Genomic DNA, 18,631 nt, shown 5'->3' with positions numbered 1-18,631 from the left:
CATCTACAGGCCAGGACTCCACAGTCTACACCATCTACAGGCCAGGACTCCACAGTCTACACCATCTACAGGCCAGGACTCCACAGTCTACACCATATACAGGCCCACAGTCTACACCATCTACAGGCCAGGACTCCACAGTCTACACCATCTACAGGCCAGGACTCCACAGTCTACACCATTTACAGGCCAGGACTCCACAGTCTACACCATCTACAGGCCAGGACTCCACAGTCTACACCATTTACAGGCCAGGACTCCACAGTCTACACCATCTACAGGCCAGGACTCCACAGTCTACACCATCTACAGGCCAGGACTCCACAGTCTACACCATCTACAGGCCAGGACTCCACAGTCTACACCATCTACAGGCCAGGACTCCACAGTCTACACCATCTACAGGCCACGACTCCCCAGTCTAGACCATCTACAGGCCACGACTCCACAGTCTACACACCATCTACAGGCCAGGACTCCACAGTCTACACCATCTACAGGCCAGGACTCCACAGTCTACACACCATCTACAGGCCAGGACTCCACAGTCTACACCATCTACAGGCCAGGACTCCACAGTCTACACCATCTACAGGCCAGCACACCACAGTCTACACCATCTACAGGCCAGGACTCCACAGTCTACACCATCTACAGGCCAGGACTCCACAGTCTACACCATCTACAGGCCAGGACGCCACAGTCTACACCATCTACAGGCCAGGACCCCACAGTCTACACCACCTACAGGCCAGGACTCCACAGTCTACACCATCTACAGGCCAGGACTCCACATTCTACACCATCTACAGGCCAGAGGCCACTCTTTCAAGGATAAGGATGTGCACATCCTTGATAGGGAGGAGCGCTGGTTTGAATGGGGAGTCAATGACCTTCCCTGAACCGAGGTGTGTGTGTGTGTGTGTGTGGGGGGGGGGGCTAAGAGTACATCTTGCCATCTTACAATGGTGTGATTGCAACCGTTCTCAAATCCTCTGTGATTTGTACACCCCACCCATATTTGCATATGAAACCGGTCGTTGGTTTGGGTCGTTATGCCACTGTATGGTTTATAAGGGTGGGACACCTGCAGTCAGCTGAAGAGGTCACTTAGATGATGATGAAACGTTTCTCTGTATGCAGATGAACTGATTCAACTTTCTTTGAATGATGTCAGTGTGAACTGGGTTCAAAAGTAGAAGTTACTGGTTTCCTGACAAAGCTCAGGAAGCTATTCACTAATGAGAGTATTCGGTTCTTCAGGCAGTTGAAGAGTCGACTAGCATGTAGTCAGTGCAGGCAGCACTCACTATAGGCTGTCACACAGATGCAAGAATCCCTACTCTGAACAGGAATGAGACTAGACCAAACTAAAAAAAAAGAAGCAAAGAAGACATACAAGTTGTCATGGGAACGCTATTAGTGTGCATGTCATTAAACTGCAGAGTGTGAAAGTAGAAGAAAGCATAAAGTTGAATCTGTTTGCTTCGATTTTAACTCATCAAAATCGAGGCTCACAGGATGGGGGTTGTCATATATTGGGGGTGTGTTAGTTAGCTGGTGGAGAATGTGTAACACTTATCAGTTCATTTTCCATGCTATAAACAGAAAATTGGAAAATTTAAGTCCATTTTCTAATATTGCATTTTTCGTTCGTCAGATCAGCGTATAATTAATATTTGGGCGTCGTTTTTCCAAGTTTCCATTTGTGGAATGTTGTATAGAAAAGTAGAAAATCGGAAAGTTTCTGTTTCCGTTTGTGTCTTGGGCTTCCTGAGAGGTCAGGACTCGTGTAAGCGCGCGGCTCATATGATTAGCTGGCGGGAGACGCTTGTCCCACCCATGGTCACACCTGCATTCATTGCTTACATCCGGTCATGGCCGGATCCTCCTCCATAAACCTCCTCTTTGGCCTTCCTCTTCTCCTCATCCCTGGCAGCTCCATACTCAGCATCCTTCTCCCTCTCGTTCCTAATCCTGTCCTCCTTCCTCACTCCCAATGAAAACCTTAGCATCCGCCACCTCCAGCGCCACCTCCTGTCTCTCCGGCAGTGCCACTGTCTCCGAACCATACAACAAAGCTGGTCTCACAACCACCGTATTTTCTTTGCATGAAAAATACAATTTGAGAAAACTGAATTTAATTTCCCATTTTTAAATTTTTTAATATAGAAAATCGAACTGATAAGCGACCTTCGGGATCTGAACTGTGATTTGGGGCTGTACAAATAAAATATTTTAACGACCACGGACGACTACATACAATATGACTTGACATCTACAGCTTCAAAAGTAACTTGGATTCCTATCCCGGAGCAGCAGGTGGCGGTAATGAGCGGCAAATTTGTATGTCAACTCCAATAAAGCGCAAGAAGAAGAATAAGAAGAACGCGAAGAAGAAGAACCGAGACCCTGCTGCTGGAGGTTGTTTTCTTATCAATATGTTTTAAGTTGAATTTGCTGCTGTCACGCGCCATTTCGCTCTGCTTTCTATAAGAGAACACCTTCCCGGAAGTCGTCTGTAAGGACGTGTCTTGACGCATGCTCAGTAATCCAGGTAAGAGAATCAGAAGGTTGAATCAGTTCGTCTGGACACGACGTTTACTGACAGATCCAACCTTCTTTGGGTCTGGAAGGAAGGTTCGTTTTCCGTTGGCCGTACTGTCAGTTTACATTCATGGCTACATTGCGCATGCGTAAAGTACAGAATGTAAACAATGACTCAAACGTGACGACAGGCATGGGTGCAAGTCCATGAATACCGGGACGGCATCCAGCGCTTTACCTGTGCCCCGTCCAGAGGGGTAGTGGTTTTGACAGGAAGGGCAAAATTTTGCCAATTCCTTACGCTGATTGACAGGACCATACGGGACCGGGGTGGAGTCCCGGCTTAACAACAGCCGCCATTGGTGCTGTGCCCTCACAGGGTACCGATGGACGCTATACAATCCGCCATGCTGACCCTGAGAAACAGGAAACAGCCCGAAAGAAGAAGAAACCATGACTTAGACGCGTATTGCCACGTGTTTTCTTCTGAAATTGCAGTGATTTGATTTGGCCTGCGGTCTTCATGTGACTTGAGAGTCTAGACCAGCGGTTCTCAATCAGGTCCTCAGGTATTACCAGGGCTACTGGTTTTCAGTATATATATATATACTAGAAGAACCCCGCTACAATGTAGCGGTTTGGTTATCCACCCGTCTAAATCTCCCTCCTCTTCATCCTGCCAGCTAACCGCCTTCCCCCTGCCCCTAACCCCCCCCCACTCCAACTCTCTCCCCCCCAAATGCTCAGAATCATCTGAAATGCCGAGAAAAGTGGTTTTTAGCCATTTTTAGAAAATGCATATTTTGCATAATTATGCATAATTATTATAATTACTTTAATTTTCTGCTATTTTTCTGGTCCTCTCTGGAACAATACCTACCACCTCCAAAAAATGAGGATCATAAGTGCATTTTTGCAAAAATGCATATATTTTGCATAATGCCAAAACATTTCTAAGTCCCAGAAATTTTTTTTTATGTAGGTGAAAAAATCAAAGATGCTCAGAATCATCTGAAATGCCGAGAAAAGTGGTTTTTAGCCATTTTTAGAAAAATGCATATTTTGCACATTTACACATAATTATGCATAATTTTAATTTTCTGAGATTTTTCCCCTTACTCTCTGAGACAATACCTACCACCTCCAAAAAGAAGTGGGATCATAAGTGCTTTACTTTTCGGTCCCGCTATCTACACTAACACCACACACACACACACATTCTGAAAGTATATGAGTAGATATAAACTTTACTTACTCATCACATACTTACCTTTCTATCCTGTCAGGTAGTTCATGACAGCAACCTGTTGTTCCAGGTGTAAAATCTTCCTGATTGGAGGCGAGGCTGTGTCATAATTCAATTATATCATTTATCGCCTTTCAAGGGTAATATCTACTACTACTACTACTACTACTACTACTACTACTACTACTACTACTACTGCTGCTGCTGCTGCTGCTGCTGCTACTACTACTACTACTACTACTACTACTACTGCTGCTACTACTACTACTGTCGGCTGCTCCCGTTAGGGGTCACCTTTCAAGGGTATTATCTACTACTGCTACTACTACTACTACTACTACTACTGCTACTACTACTACTACTACTGCCACTACTGCTACTGCTACTACTACTACTACTACTACTACTACCACTACTACTACTACTACTGTCGGCTGCTCCCGTTAGGGGTCACCTTTCAAGGGTATTATCTACTACTGCTACTACTACTACTACTACTACTACTACTACTACTACTACTGCTGCTGCTGCTGCTGCTACTACTACTACTACTACTACTACTACTACTACTACTGTCGGCTGCTCCCGTTAGGGTCACCTTTCAAGGGTATTATCTACTACTGCTACTACTACTACTACTACTACTACTACTGCTACTACTGCTACTACTACTACTACTACTACTACTTCTACTACTACTACTGTCGGCGGCTCCCGTTAGGGGTCACCTTTCAAGGGTATTATCTACTACTGCTACTACTACTACTACTACTGCTACTACTACTACTGCTACTACTACTGCTACTACTGCTACTACTACTACTACCACTACTACTACTACTGTGGGCTGCTCCCGTTAGGGCTCACCTTTCAAGGGTATTATACCGAGTTTGAATTGATATGTTGTCACCAAATAAAAGGCCCTGTGATGGCCTGGCGGCCTGTCCAGGGTGTCTCCCTGCCTGCCGCCCCCTGACTGCTGGGATAGGCTCCAGCATCCCCTCCACCCGGAGGATAAGCCGTTTGGAGAATGGATGGCTGGTGGATGTCTCCCAGCACTAACTGGAAGCTGGAATAACTGGAAACAACAGGCAAATGTAATTCATATACCTGGCAGGTAAGAAATCCAGCTGTACTCGTGATGTCTGAGGACCTAATTGAGAACCACTTGGTCTAGATCAAGAATGGCGTCCAAACTCACTCCTGTCTCCCCCACACACCCATACGTCAGCTCCGCTCTGGTATCTCTGTCAGATAAGCTTGTTCTCTGCTCAGAGCCTGTCTGCAAAACCACTTTGTGGACCAGTACACTACCAGCTTGCAAAACTTGTTACACTATGTGTGTGTCTTTAAGCTATTTTGGCCAAAAACAATACGTTTATTAGTGTTGGTGTGTGTGTTTAAGCTTTTTTTTTTTGCGTGGATTTAAATAGCGTTAATCGTACCCTCACATTGATAAATACACGACAGAAATCCAAGCATGTCTAAATAATAGGGGGATCTTAGTTTCAAATAAAATACTTATATAAAACACAATCCTGAAATCTGGATCCTGGGCAGAAACCCATGAAGACCTGGCACGAACCGGTCCGGTAAGCCCCCTACTTAGTGTTTTTACGTGACCCACGTGGCGTCAGACAGCTCAGTAAGCTCCTCGGCTCCGCCGCCGCTGATGTGAATTATGATTATGAACGTGTAAATCTTTAAAATAATGAATTATCAGAGAAGAATAAGCTTTTTATACCAGAATAAAGCTCCATTTACAGTGGACCTCGGTCATATGTGGGGATTTAGAAAAAAAAAAAATTGTCCCGTAATCAGAAACTGCGATCGACTTACTATCTGAACGCACACAGGGCCGCGGTACCCACTTGTTCATTTGTGCCACTTTTACAAAGCGGGAGCGCTTCAAACTGAGACCTGTTGGAAGATTTGTCCCCAGTTGGGTGGTTTCCCCTACACGCCACGTAAAATAATGCTCACCCGTAACCTGCGGAAATGAGTAGTACGTGAAGACGCTGACTGCAGACGACACAAAGATCTCCTCTCCCCCCCTGATCAGGTGAACCCAGGTGACTCTGAAGGGCCTTGGTGGATTTCAGGTTTTGGATCCTGTTTAGTCAGCGGGAAAGAGACGAGTTATAAATCTTTGCATCTTGGTATTATGAGAGATGATAGAAGGCCATAGGATAACGCAATACGCCATTTTGTTATCTAAATGAATGATAATGAGGATATATACTTCCTCCATTTTTTATTTATCTATATTTTTGGGGGACCCCCCCTCCCCAATTGTACTTGGCCAATTACCACACTGTTCCAAGCCGTCCCGGTCTCTGCTCCACCCCCTCTGCTGATCCGGGGAGGGCTGCAGACTACCACATGCCTCCTCCCATACATGTGGAGTCACCAGCCGCTTCCTTTCACCTGACAGTGAGGAGTTTCACCAGGGGGGGCGGAGCACGTGGGAGGATCAGCAGAGGGGGTGGAGCAGCGACCGGGACGGCTCGGAAGAGTGGGGTACTCGGCCAAATGCAAATGAGGAGAAAAAGGGGGGGGGGCAGCATTCGTTTGTATTTCCTTATGACAAAAGAAGTGAAGTTCCTGTGAGACTTTGTCCCAGCAGTTAATTATCAGAGGGCGGTGCCATACACAGTGTATGTAAGACCCTACCTCTTTCTTGCACTGGACACAGGGGGGCGAAATCCCCAGATAGAAAGTATTAAGGGACTGGGGTGTGCGCTGCAATCTGTGAAGGATCCTGTACTGACCCTCTTTTAGCCTTTTGCCCACAAAACATGCCCTATCGACTCCACTGCATCAGACCATGCCCGTTCCCCAAACTCAGTCCCCAGGTCCCTCTCCCATATACCTATAATCCTACCAAAGTTGATATTTCCTCAAAAAATTGGGTATGAAATATTTGAGGGGGTATTATTTGAAAACTGGTTTTGGGTTGATATTATACGCTGGACTACCAAACAGCTCAATGCGATGAGCCTCAGTAGAGTTCTCAGATAGGGTTAGGCTGTAGGTCTCCAATTAAGCAACATCATGACGTCTGCTCTAGGTCTCCAACATGGGGGGGAGACGGGCTCTGAAGGCAGTGCTTATTGACCTGAGTGGGACTCTCCATATTGAGGACACGGCAGTTCCGGGGGCACAGGAGGCGCTGAACAAGTGAGTGGTAATCCCTAATCTTCCCAATGTCCTGTCTCTTAAACATGTATCCGACATTCTCTCCTTAATTGTCTCCTATCCGAATGTAAACTACATGGCACAGGAAGTGTTTGGCTAATTGTTGTCAAGATGCAAAATGTGAAATGGCCGGGATGAGAGTCAGCACCTCCCAAGTCTGAGGCCATGGTTCTCTACCGGAAAATGGTGGATTGCAAGTGAAGGAATTCAAGTATCTCAGGGTCTTGTTCACGAGTGAGGGTAGGATGGAGCGGGAGATTGACAGGAGGTTTGGTGCAGCATCAGCAGTAATGTGGATGTTGTACCAGACCGTTGTGGTGAAGAGGGAGCTGAGCCGGAAGGCAAAGCTCTCAATTTACCAGTCAATCTTCGTTCCAACCCTCACCTATGGTCATGAGCTCTGGGTAGTGACCGAAAGGGTGAGATCACGGATACAAGCGGCTGGAATGAGTTTCCTCCATAGGGTGTCTGGCCTCAGCCTTAGAGATAGGGTGAGGAGCTCGGACATCCGGAGGGAGCTCGGAGCAGAGCCGCTGCTCCTTCGCGTTAAAAGGAGCCAGTTGAGGTGGTTCGGGCGTCTGATCAGGATGCCTCCTGGGCGCCTTCCTTTGGAGGTTTACCGGGCACGGCCAACTGGGAGGAGACCCCGGGGTAGACCCAGAACTCGCTGGAGGGACTACATGTCCAGTGTGGCCTGGGAACGCTTTGGGATCCCCCAGGAGGAGCTGGAGGGCGTTGCTGGGGAGAGGGACGTCTGGAGTGCCCTACTTAGCTTGCTGCCACCGCGACCCGGCCCCGGAGAAGCGGCTGAAGATGAGATGAGATGAGATGGGATGAGATGGGATGGGATGGGATGGGATGGGATGAGATGGGATGGGATGAGATGAGATGAGATGGGATGAGATGGGATGGGATGGGATGGGATGGGATGGGATGAGATGGGATGAGATGAGATGGGATGAGATGGGATGGGATGGGATGAGATGAGATGGGATGGGATGAGATGGGATGGGATGAGATGAGATGGGATGAGATGAGATGGGATGGGATGGGATGGGATGGGATGAGATGAGGGATGTAAAATATTGCTTTGGAGAGAGAGAATGAGAGAGAGACTGTACGTAGACATGCAAAAGACCACACATGACTATAGTAGGTGAATACAGTAGGTGATGGCGATTTGTAAATGGGTGTGTTGATGGTCAGTGGTGGTGTTTGTTCTTGCACTCTGTTACTGACAGGTTACGTCAGACATCCCTAGCGGTGAAGTTTGTGACCAACACCACCAAGGAGTGTAAGAGAAACCTACTGGAGAGACTGCAGGGGCTCAAGTTTGACGTTCAGGTAAAGTGCAGTTTATACCCCGTGTGCTTGTGTGTGTGTGTGTGTGTGGGTGGGTGTGCGGGCTAGGGCTAGCGTTATGACACAACAACGTAGCTACTTTGCGCTGTGCTGCAAGATACGGTCTGACTCTCAACAATTAGCATCTTTCTTTGAGTTCCTTACCTGGATTATTGAGCATGCGGCACGGTGGCGCAGTGGTTAGCGCAGTTGCCTCACAGCAAGAAGGTCCTGGGTTCGAACCCCGCTGTTGTCCAACCTTGCGAGTCGTCCCGGGTCGTCCTCTGTGTGGAGTTTGCATGTTCTCCCCGTGTCCGCCTGGGTTTCCTCCGGGTGCTCTGGTTTCCTCCCACAGTCCAAAGACATGGAGGTCAGCTGACTCGGCCGTGCTGAATTGTCCCTAGGTGTGAGTCTGTGTGTGTGTGTGTGGGGGGGGGGGGCTCTGTGATGGCCTGGCAACCTGTCCAGGGTGTCTCCCCACCTGTAACCCAATGACTGCTGGGATAGGCTGCAGCAGTCATTCTCCAGTGTCCGGAGTGTCAGCAGTGATGTGTGAGAGAAGGGTACCAGCAAGAGTTAAAGGGAAGGTTTACAAGACGGTGGTGAGACCAGCCATGTTGTATAGTTTGGAGACAGCGGCACTGACGAAAAGACAGGAGGAGGAGCTGGAGGTGGCAGAGATGAAGATGCTAAGATTTTCACTGGGAGTGATGAAGAAGGACAGGATTAGGAACGAGTATATTAGAGGGACCGCTCAGGTTGGACGGTTTGGAGACAAAGCAAGAGAGGCAAGATTGAGATGGTTTGGACATGTGTGGAGGAGAGATGCTGGGTATACTGGGAGAAGGATGCTGAATATGGAGCTGCCAGGGAAGAGGAGAAGAGGAAGGCCAAAGAGGAGGTTTATGGATGTGGTGAGGGAGGACATGCAGGTGGCTGGTGTGACAGAGGAAGATGCAGAGGACAGGAAGAGATGGAGACGGATGATCCGTTGTGGCGCCCCCTAACGGGAGCAGCCGAAAGTAGTAGTAGTAGTAGTAGTAGTAGTAGTAGTAGTAGTGGTAGTAGTAGTAGTAGTAGTAGTAGTAGTAGTAGTAGTAGTAGTAGTAGTAGTAGTGGTAGTAGTAGTAGTAGTAGTAGTAGTAGTGACTTCAAATGGACCAGTACAAAATATGGCTTGTTAAAGTTGTAAAGAGTAGAGAGGCTAGTATACAGTATTTGAAATAGAGCCTGACTGTCACGTCATACCATATAGTGTTAAAACACACTTTTTCAGTGGCATATCTGGTCATGGAAATTAAGCTAAAATTTATGGAGAAGTAATGGGGAAGTCATTAAAAACCACTGGTGAAAAACTGTATGAATTTGAAGGCAGTTTTCTTTCGATTTAAAATGCTCCATAAAACAAATCTGTTCCCCAAAATGGATGAAGAGTCGTGATAACTAATTGTAATCGCGCTATTTGGCAGAATAATTGTGATTATGCCGGCGGCACGGTGGCCCGGTGGTTAGCACTGTCACCTCACAGCAAGAAGGTCCTGGGTTCGAACCCCGGGGTTGTCCAACCTTGGGGGGGTCATCTCAGGTCGTCCTCTGTGTTGAGTTTGCATGTTCTCCCCGTGTCTGCCGTGGGTTTTCCCCCACCATCAAAAGAAACATGCATGTTAGGGTTACTCCTGTCTGTGCCCATGAGCAAGGCAACGGGAAAAGAAGTGGAGCTGGTCCCCGGGCGCAGCATGAAGGCGGCAGCCCGCTGCTCCAAGCTCCACACATCACAGCTAGGATGGGTTCATCAGCAGTAACTGAATCTCCCCAAGGGGATCAGTAAAGGAAACTTCCATCCATCCTTCATCCAAGCCGCTTATCCCATCCGGGGTCGTGGGATGCTGGAGCCTATCCCAGCAGTCACTGGGCGGCAGGCCGGGGGGGCAGAACTTTAAACTTAAATGATCATTTTAGCCATAATTGTGCGGCCCTAATCATGACAAGATTGTTACTTATTAATAGATGGAAAATGTCACAAGTGAATGTCGTCCCACAGGAAAAAGAGATTTTCACCTCTCTGACGGCAGCACGGCGTCTTTTAGTGCAGCAGCAGCACAGACCACTGCTGCTGCTGGAGGACAGCGCGCTGGAGGACTTCACCGGTATGGACCTGGCTTTGTGTTTGTGTGTGTTAGCTTGTGTGTCTTTGTGTGTGTGTGTGTGTGTTATCTTACTTCCTCTGTCGCCCTCTTCAGGTATAGACACCTCCGACCCCAACGCTGTAGTGGTTGGACTAGCTCCCGACCACTTCGACTACCAGTCCCTCAACAAGGCCTTCAGGTATTCAAGGGTTGGATGTGTGTTAGTCACTTTAGTATGTGACATATTTCTACATACTTACTGATCACCTAACATAGTTTATATATATACACCACCGTTCAAAAGTTTGGGATCACCCAAACAATTTTGTGTTTTCCATGAAAAGTCACACTTATTCACCACCATATGTTGTGAAATGAATAGAAAATAGAGTCAAGACATTGACAAGGTTAGAAATAATGATTTGTATTTGAAATAAGATTTTTTTTACATCAAACTTTGCTTTCGTCAAAGAATCCTCCATTTGCAGCAATTACAGCATTGCAGACCTTTGGCATTCTAGCTGTTAATTTGTTGCGGTAATCTGGAGAAATTGCACCCCACGCTTCCAGAAGCAGCTCCCACAAGTTGGATTGGTTGGATGGGCACTTCTTTGAGCAGATTGAGTTTCTGGAGCATCACATTTGTGGGGTCAATTAAACGCTCAAAATGGCCAGAAAAAGAGAACTTTCATCTGAAACTCGACAGTCTATTCTTGTTCTTAGAAATGAAGGCTATTCCATGCGAGAAATTGCTAAGAAATTGAAGATTTCCTACACCGGTGTGTACTACTCCCTTCAGAGGACAGCACAAACAGGCTCTAACAGGTACTATTTAATGAAGATGCCAGTTGGGGACCTGTGAGGCATCTGTTTCTCAAACTAGAGACTCTAATGTACTTATCTTCTTGCTCAGTTGTGCAACGCGGCCTCCCACTTCTTTTTCTACTCTGGTTAGAGCCTGTTTGTGCTGTCCTCTGAAGGGAGTAGTACACACCGGTGTAGGAAATCTTCAATTTCTTAGCAATTTCTCGCATGGAATAGCCTTCATTTCTAAGAACAAGAATAGACTGTCGAGTTTCAGATGAAAGTTCTCTTTTTCTGGCCATTTTGAGCGTTTAATTGACCCCACAAATGTGATGCTCCAGAAACTCAATCTGCTCAAAGAAGTGCCCATCCAACCAATCCAACTTGTGGGAGCTGCTTCTGGAAGCGTGGGGTGCAATTTCTCCAGATTACCTCAACAAATTAACAGCTAGAATGCCAAAGGTCTGCAATGCTGTAATTGCTGCAAATGGAGGATTCTTTGACGAAAGCAAAGTTTGATGTAAAAAAAATCTTATTTCAAATACAAATCATTATTTCTAACCTTGTCAATGTCTTGACTCTATTTTCTATTCATTTCACAACATATGGTGGTGAATAAGTGTGACTTTTCATGGAAAACACAAAATTGTTTGGGTGATCCCAAACTTTTGAACGGTAGTGTATATATATATATATATATATATATATATATATATATATATATATATATATACACACACACACACACACACACACATATATACCAGTACACTTATTTTCTGTAGAACTGAGTATTTTACATTTGTTTGTGACTCTGGTTTGTTACTGTAACCACAAATATTTAATTGTCGAATGCAAAACAGTTGTTTTTTTTAATTTTTTTCTCACTTCAGTTTTTGTTAAGTTTTCAAAAAGATATAAACAGAACAGTACAACATCAGCACAAAAAAGAATACAGTAAAGTCTACAAACAGATAAAAAAAATAAAAAATAAAAATAATAATAAATAGTCTGGAGATATTTCAGTATTCAGATATTTTAATTAGGCATTCATGTAGTCAGTGTCGTATAAATGTGCAGTTTTTCCCAGTTCTTTTGAAATATATATTCTCTTGGACTCTCAAAATGTACGTCCACTTTTCCATAACAACAACGATTTCCATCCACCGTGCCTGTTGTGGAGTGTTAACGTTAAGCCAAGTCGTTTTTTAAGCGTTTATCTTGATGAAATCAATGTAAAAAAAAATAAAAATAATAATCAGCCAATTTAATGTTGTGTATCTTAATAAACTGTCCATGAAATTGAAAATAAAGACTATGAATACTGCTCTTTCTCTTCGTCTTCCTTTACTTCTTCCTCGTGTCTTTAGCCTGCTGACCCTCTGCCTTCCCTCCCAGACTGATACTGGATGGAGCGCCTCTCATTGCCGTCCATAAGGCTCGGTACTACAAGCGTCAGGATGGTTTGGCCCTGGGCCCCGGGCCTTTCGTTACAGGTCTGGAGTACGCCGCGGACACCAAGGCCACTGTAGTGGGCAAGCCCGAGAAGACTTTTTTCACACAGGTGAGGAATCAATCGTCAGTGTGTGTGGTCATGGTTTCCCTTCTTTTGCCCAATTCCTTAAGTCATTCTCAGGATACGACTCAAGTAGGCGTGGGACGATTCTCAGATCTCACGGTCGGATGCGTCTCAGCACGATACAGAGGACGCCCTGGTGAGCGAGAGACAGAACGCCACGGCAGTTCTCTGCTTTTCATTTATTTTAAGAATCAGTCCCAACTTCTTGGCATTGTCAAGGCACGCTTTCAAGCGTAATGCAAGTGCAGAGAAGTTCCAACACAATTTCGCGCCATCTTTTCTCGTTGTGTTACACAATTTTGACCGTTTTGGATTTTCAAAGTTTAATGACTGTGAAAAAATACATTCTCACACAAAAATGCCTTACAAGATTATTTTTCTTTTTTGGGGGCAAAAAAATTAGATTAATTTCCTAGAAATAAGGCATTTTTACTACCTTGAATTACGTTTCTTGCAGTGTGCACGCGCAGTAAAGGTGTGTAAGTCATCAGTCGTTTGTTAATAAACTGTGTTACCTGAACATTTTTCATTATCCTCCTAAATTTCTTTGTGCGCTCGCGAGTTTTTCGCATGAGGACAGTATTAAAACCAGAACAGCTTTGTAATAGGGGCGTCTGGCTGGTGTTCCTACCGACAAGGGGGGTCGGCGGTTCGAATCCCCGTGTTACCTCCGGCTTGGTCGGGCGTCCCTACAGACACAATTGGCCGTGTCTGCGGGTGGGAAGCTGGATGTGGGTATGTGTCCTGTCCACTAACGCCTCCTCTGTTCGGTCGGGGTGCCTGTTCGGGGAGGGCTAATACAATTTGTGGGGGGGTGGGGTGGGGTGGCAGCCTTGTAATGTCTCAAAGCTGTAAAACAAAGGGACGGGAATCAGTTGGACCCTGGCGTGATGAGCTATGAAACACAGTGTGTTGTTTCTAATGTGTTGGTTTTCTATTGACCCACAATGGAGACTTGGTAGAGGTCATCCCTGCTGTCCATCTGAGCCTCTCAGACACGAGTTCTCCCTCCTCACAGGCGCTGTCCGAGTTGCACTGCAGCCCCGATGAGGCCGTCATGATAGGAGACGTAAGTGCTCTTTGTTTACATTTCACATTTATGATTTATGTATTTGACGCTAGGGAGAGAGGTGTTTTGCTCAAGGGCACGTCTGGCAGCACGTGTGTGTGTGCGTGCGTGCATTTGTGTGGGGGACAATCTTTTAAAAGTAATACGCATTGTTTTAGCGCGCAATAATTGTTGATTATTGATTATTTTACTGGAAGAATCAAATGGCTCAACACTGCCATCTAATGGTCTGGGTTTGAACACAACACGGAATGAACCGCTGCCACAAATCTTGGCATGTAAACTGTTATCAACAAAATGGATACAATGTTTCTGAGAATCGATACAATATCACGAGACGTAATATCGCGATACTCGAGTGTATCGATTTTTTTCTTACACCCCTTTCGTTGAGGGTAAAGAAGGTTTTGGTGGACACACGCACGTCCTCACAAATGCTGATGTAAGATGCCACAGTGTCAGTGTTGTTATACTTATTATTATGTATGGATATTGTCATGTTTCTGCTCTCGTAGACTTATGTTTGCGATGTCATTTTTTTAAATTTCTCATCCCGATTTATTCTTTGGAAACCATATTTGTACCTCGATCTTTAAAAATTCCTATACACATAAAGTTATTATCATAACTGATAATAATGATTTCATTATTGTCATGATTATTATTTTTTTTATTGGGAATTTAATGTTATTATATCCCTTACATATTTGGTTTTACCATTTTCTTAATTTCCAGTCCTCAGAGAGATTCACATTTAATGTGTTGGTTTATTTTGGACTCCCGTCTTCCTGTAGGATGTCAGAGATGATGTGGGTGGAGCTCAGAGTGCAGGAATGCTGGGTATCCTGGTCAGAACTGGTGAGTTGACAAACACTTCTCTTCCTCCTACTTTTTATCAATTTTCCTTTCTATCTACTGTTCTTTCCCAAGTGTCTCCCCTCCCCTTCATCTTTCCTGTTTCTACCCGTGGTTAAAGCCTACAGGGTGACCAAAATGCAAGGCTCAGCGTTTTCGGTTTTTATTTTTCAAAGCCACCCAGCATGCCGAATTTCGCCACAAGAGGACACTGTTGCATAACCTCACACGAACAGGAACCACTTTTGTATCCGTGGAAACATAAAATCTGGGTGAAAATCAATTTAAAAATCTGGGAATTTTTTGGTGAAAATCAGTAAAAACCGTAAACGCTGAGCCTTGCCAAAATGTCTGGAATCTTGCCCGCATTCTCCAATGAGCTTTGGCGGCACGGTGGCCCAGTGGTTAGCGCTGTCGCCTCACAGCAGGAAGGCCCTGGGTTCGAACCCCGGGGTTGTCCAACCTTGGGGGTCGTCCTCTGTGTGGAGTTTGCATGTTCTCCCCGTGTCCGCGGTGGGGTTTCTCCGGGTGCTCCGGTTTCCTCCCACCATCAAAAAAGACATGCAGGTTAGGGTTAATACTCCTGTCTGTGCCCCTGAGCAAGGCATGTCAAGACGAACTGGAGTTGGTCCCCGGGTGCTGCACGGCGGCTGCCCACTGCTCCTAGCTACACAGCTAGGATGGGTTAAATGCAGAGGAAGACTTGCCCCACAGGGATTATATCAAAATCAAAAAATCAGCCATCTTATTAAAACGTTGCGCTCAAATCTTGGCCCGTGTTTCCTGTATCTGAAAGAATAGTTGAAGTTTTGGATTATGGGGCCATAATTGATTGATGGACCGCTTGCACAAGCTCAGCTGGCTAGCTGTCTGTCTGTCTGTCTTGTCTGACTGTCTGTCCGATGGCGTCAACACCGGTATTCATATGGACGAAGAACACGGTGAACATTTAACAGTTGCAAACAATAAACCCGACGTTTCGACACCGGGCGTCTCCTCCGCCAGTTAGAAGAATCAAATAAGTTTGTTTATTTGTTCCTTTGGGGACAAACAAATGACCTCAAAAGATCTTCCGTCGCTGTTGGGACGTTAATCAGATGATGGGACTCATTCTGCAGCTTCCCAGTCTGCTGAATTAGGAAAGACCGCGTTTCTCTCCTGGATCCCCCGAAACACGTGGGATCAATTGAGGTGCACTTTGAAACACGCGTTGCTGTACCCCCATGTATACCGTGGTCACTTAAGTAAGAATTAGAATAAAAACACTCACTTATTTTATGTTGAATGCTTTGGATTCAGAATTAAAAGTTTATGAATCAAAAGTTAGCCGCTGGTGGCGTCCGGGTGGTGTAGCGGGCTATTCCGTTGCCTACCAACATGGGAATCGGAGGTTTGAATCCCTGTGTTACCTCCGGCTTGGTGGGACCTCCTTGCAGACACAATTGGCCGTGTCTGCGGGTGGGAAGCCGGATGTGGGTATGTATCTTGGTCGCTGCACTAGCGCCTCCTCTGGTCGGTCGGGGCGCTGGTTCGAGGGGGGGAGGGGGAACTGGGGGGAATAGCGTGATCCTCCCATGCGCTACGCCCCCCTGGCGAAACTCCTCACTGTCAGGTGAAAAGAAGCGGCTGGTGACTCCACATGTATCGGAGGAGGCATGTGGTAGTCTGCAGCCCTCCCCGGATCAGCAGAGCGGGCGGAGCGGGACGGCTCGGAAGAGTGGGGTAATTGGCTGGATACGATTGGGAAGAAAAAGGGGGAAAAAATCCTAAAAAAAAAAAAAAAAGTTAGCCGCTAAGCTAACTTTGGAATACATGTATAACACACCTTCCAGCCAATGAGAGACCAGTATTGTCTGTTGCCATGGTATAAATGTTTTTAACAAATGTTTTGTGTTTTACTTTAGTTATTTCTATTCTATGGTTGTTGCCATCTTTGTTATTTTCTGTCATCGTTGAAAATGAGAATCGGTCCCTGAATGTGTCTCCTAGGTTAAACAAACCTCTCCCTCTCTCAAACCCTTAGGTAAATACAGGGCGGGAGACGAGGGTAAGATCGGCCCTCAGCCCTACCTGACGTGTGACTCCTTCCCGGACGCCGTGGACCACATCCTGAAGAATCTCCTATAGCTACAGCTTAAAAACCAGGTTCCACCTCCTGCAGCACAGAACCCTCAGAGGATTTCAACTACGTGAACACCATGATGGGGCCAGGATGAACACCATGATGGGGCCAGGATGAACACCATGATGGGGCCAGGATGAACACCATGATGGGGCCAGGATGAACACCATGATGGGGCCAGGATGAACACCGTGATGGAGCCAGGGTGAACACCGTGATGGGGCCAGGATGAACACCCTGATGGGGCCAGGATGAACACCATGATGGGGCCAGGATGAACACCCTGATGGGGCCAGGATGAACACCATGATGGGGCCAGGATGAACACCATGATGGGGCCAAGATGAACACCATGATGGGGCCAGGATGAACACCATGATGGGGCCAGGATGAACACCATGATGGGGCCAGGATGAACACCCTGATGGGGCCAGGATGAACACCATGATGGGGCCAGGATGCTCTTAACCCCGGGTGGTGCAGTCCCACCATGGTGCTGCACACATACGAGATCCACAACAGCTGTTGCAGAGTACTTTTTGGTTCCCGGTTGGGATAATGAAGTTGTGTGTCACAAACCCAATCACCTGGTCTCATCTTTGACCCGCACCCTCTGAACATGTACCGCTACTAGTTGATTTTGCACTGCAGGACCTTGTGTGCACACGCCTGGCAAACCTCCACATCTTATACTGCGCACAAAACGCAACGCAACATTCTGTCCACGTTGGTCTGGTGTGCATGTGGCGCGTTACAGCGACGCGGTGGGAAAACAAAACCAGAACACGATGAGCCTTAACTCTTCCCCCTCAGCTGATCCTCATTATGCTTCCTTTGCAGGTCTTAAAACGTCTGGAAGTGTTTTGGAAATCAAGTTATAGTTTGTGTTTCTTAAAAAGTTTCAAAATGCTTTAAATAAGGTATAGAAAAAACACTGTTCAGATCTTACACACCTAAATACACGAAAAATGTAGACCCACTGTTGTATTTAACTTGCTGCCTCGATTCTCGTGACCACTCTAATAGCGTGTCCTACTCAGACTTGCTGGCAATAGGTACATTTATATTTAATTTGTTGCTACACTGCAGCACAGTGACGTGTGTACTTGTTTAGAAGAAGAATAAATAAATGGGAAACGTGCAAATATAAGATGGAGGTGATGAAGAAACAATAAAGAGGATAAATCACGTAAGACTACGAGTGTGTTCTTGATGTACAAGAATTACATGTGTGGAGGGCGTCCGGGTGGCCTGGCGGTCTATTCCGTTGCCTGCCAACACTGGGATCGCCGGTTCGAATCCCCTTGTTACCTCCGGCTTGGTCGGGCCTCCCTGCAGACACAATTGCCCGTGTCTGCGGGTGAGAAGCCGGATGTGGGTATGTGCCCTGGTCGCTGCACTAGCGCCTCCTCTGGTCGGTTGGAGCGCCTGTTCACAGGGGAGGGGGGGGAATAGCGTGACCCTCCCACACGCTACGTCCCCCTGGTGAAACTCCTCACTGTCAGGTGAAAAGAAGCGGCTGGTGACTCCACACGTATCAGAGGAGGCAGGTGGTAGTCTGCAGCCCTCCCCGGATCAGCGGAGGGGGTGGAGCAGCGACTGGGACAGCTTGGAGGGGTGGGGTAATTGGACAAGTACAATTGGGGAGAGAAAGAGGGGAGGGAAAGCCACACAAAAAAAAAGAAGAAACTCACAAAATTGCATTCGGCCTGTCAGCTTTCAGTCCGGTTTTCATGCAAGCAGC

The 18,631-nt window shown here is 46.5% G+C and overlaps 1 protein-coding gene across 1 annotated transcript; it reads left to right on the top strand.

Moving 5' to 3' along the window:
• The first annotated feature begins 2,404 nt into the window (after nt 1–2,404).
• hdhd2 (haloacid dehalogenase-like hydrolase domain containing 2) lies at nt 2,405–18,072 on the top strand. Its single transcript, XM_056290982.1, has 9 exons — nt 2,405–2,557; nt 6,864–6,973; nt 8,233–8,335; nt 10,374–10,479; nt 10,573–10,657; nt 12,661–12,826; nt 13,860–13,910; nt 14,705–14,768; nt 16,789–18,072. The coding sequence occupies exons 2-9, from the start codon at nt 6,873–6,875 to the stop codon at nt 16,890–16,892; spliced, it is 780 nt and encodes a 259-aa protein (XP_056146957.1). The 5' UTR covers nt 2,405–2,557; nt 6,864–6,872; the 3' UTR covers nt 16,893–18,072.
• The last annotated feature ends 559 nt before the right edge of the window (nt 18,073–18,631 follow it).

This window comes from Lampris incognitus, chromosome 12, assembly GCF_029633865.1.
Source record: "Lampris incognitus isolate fLamInc1 chromosome 12, fLamInc1.hap2, whole genome shotgun sequence".
In the NCBI taxonomy this organism is placed as follows: domain Eukaryota; kingdom Metazoa; phylum Chordata; class Actinopteri; order Lampriformes; family Lampridae; genus Lampris; species Lampris incognitus.
Note: the sequence above shows the minus strand (reverse complement) of the source record. Positions and strands in the feature narration are given on the sequence as shown.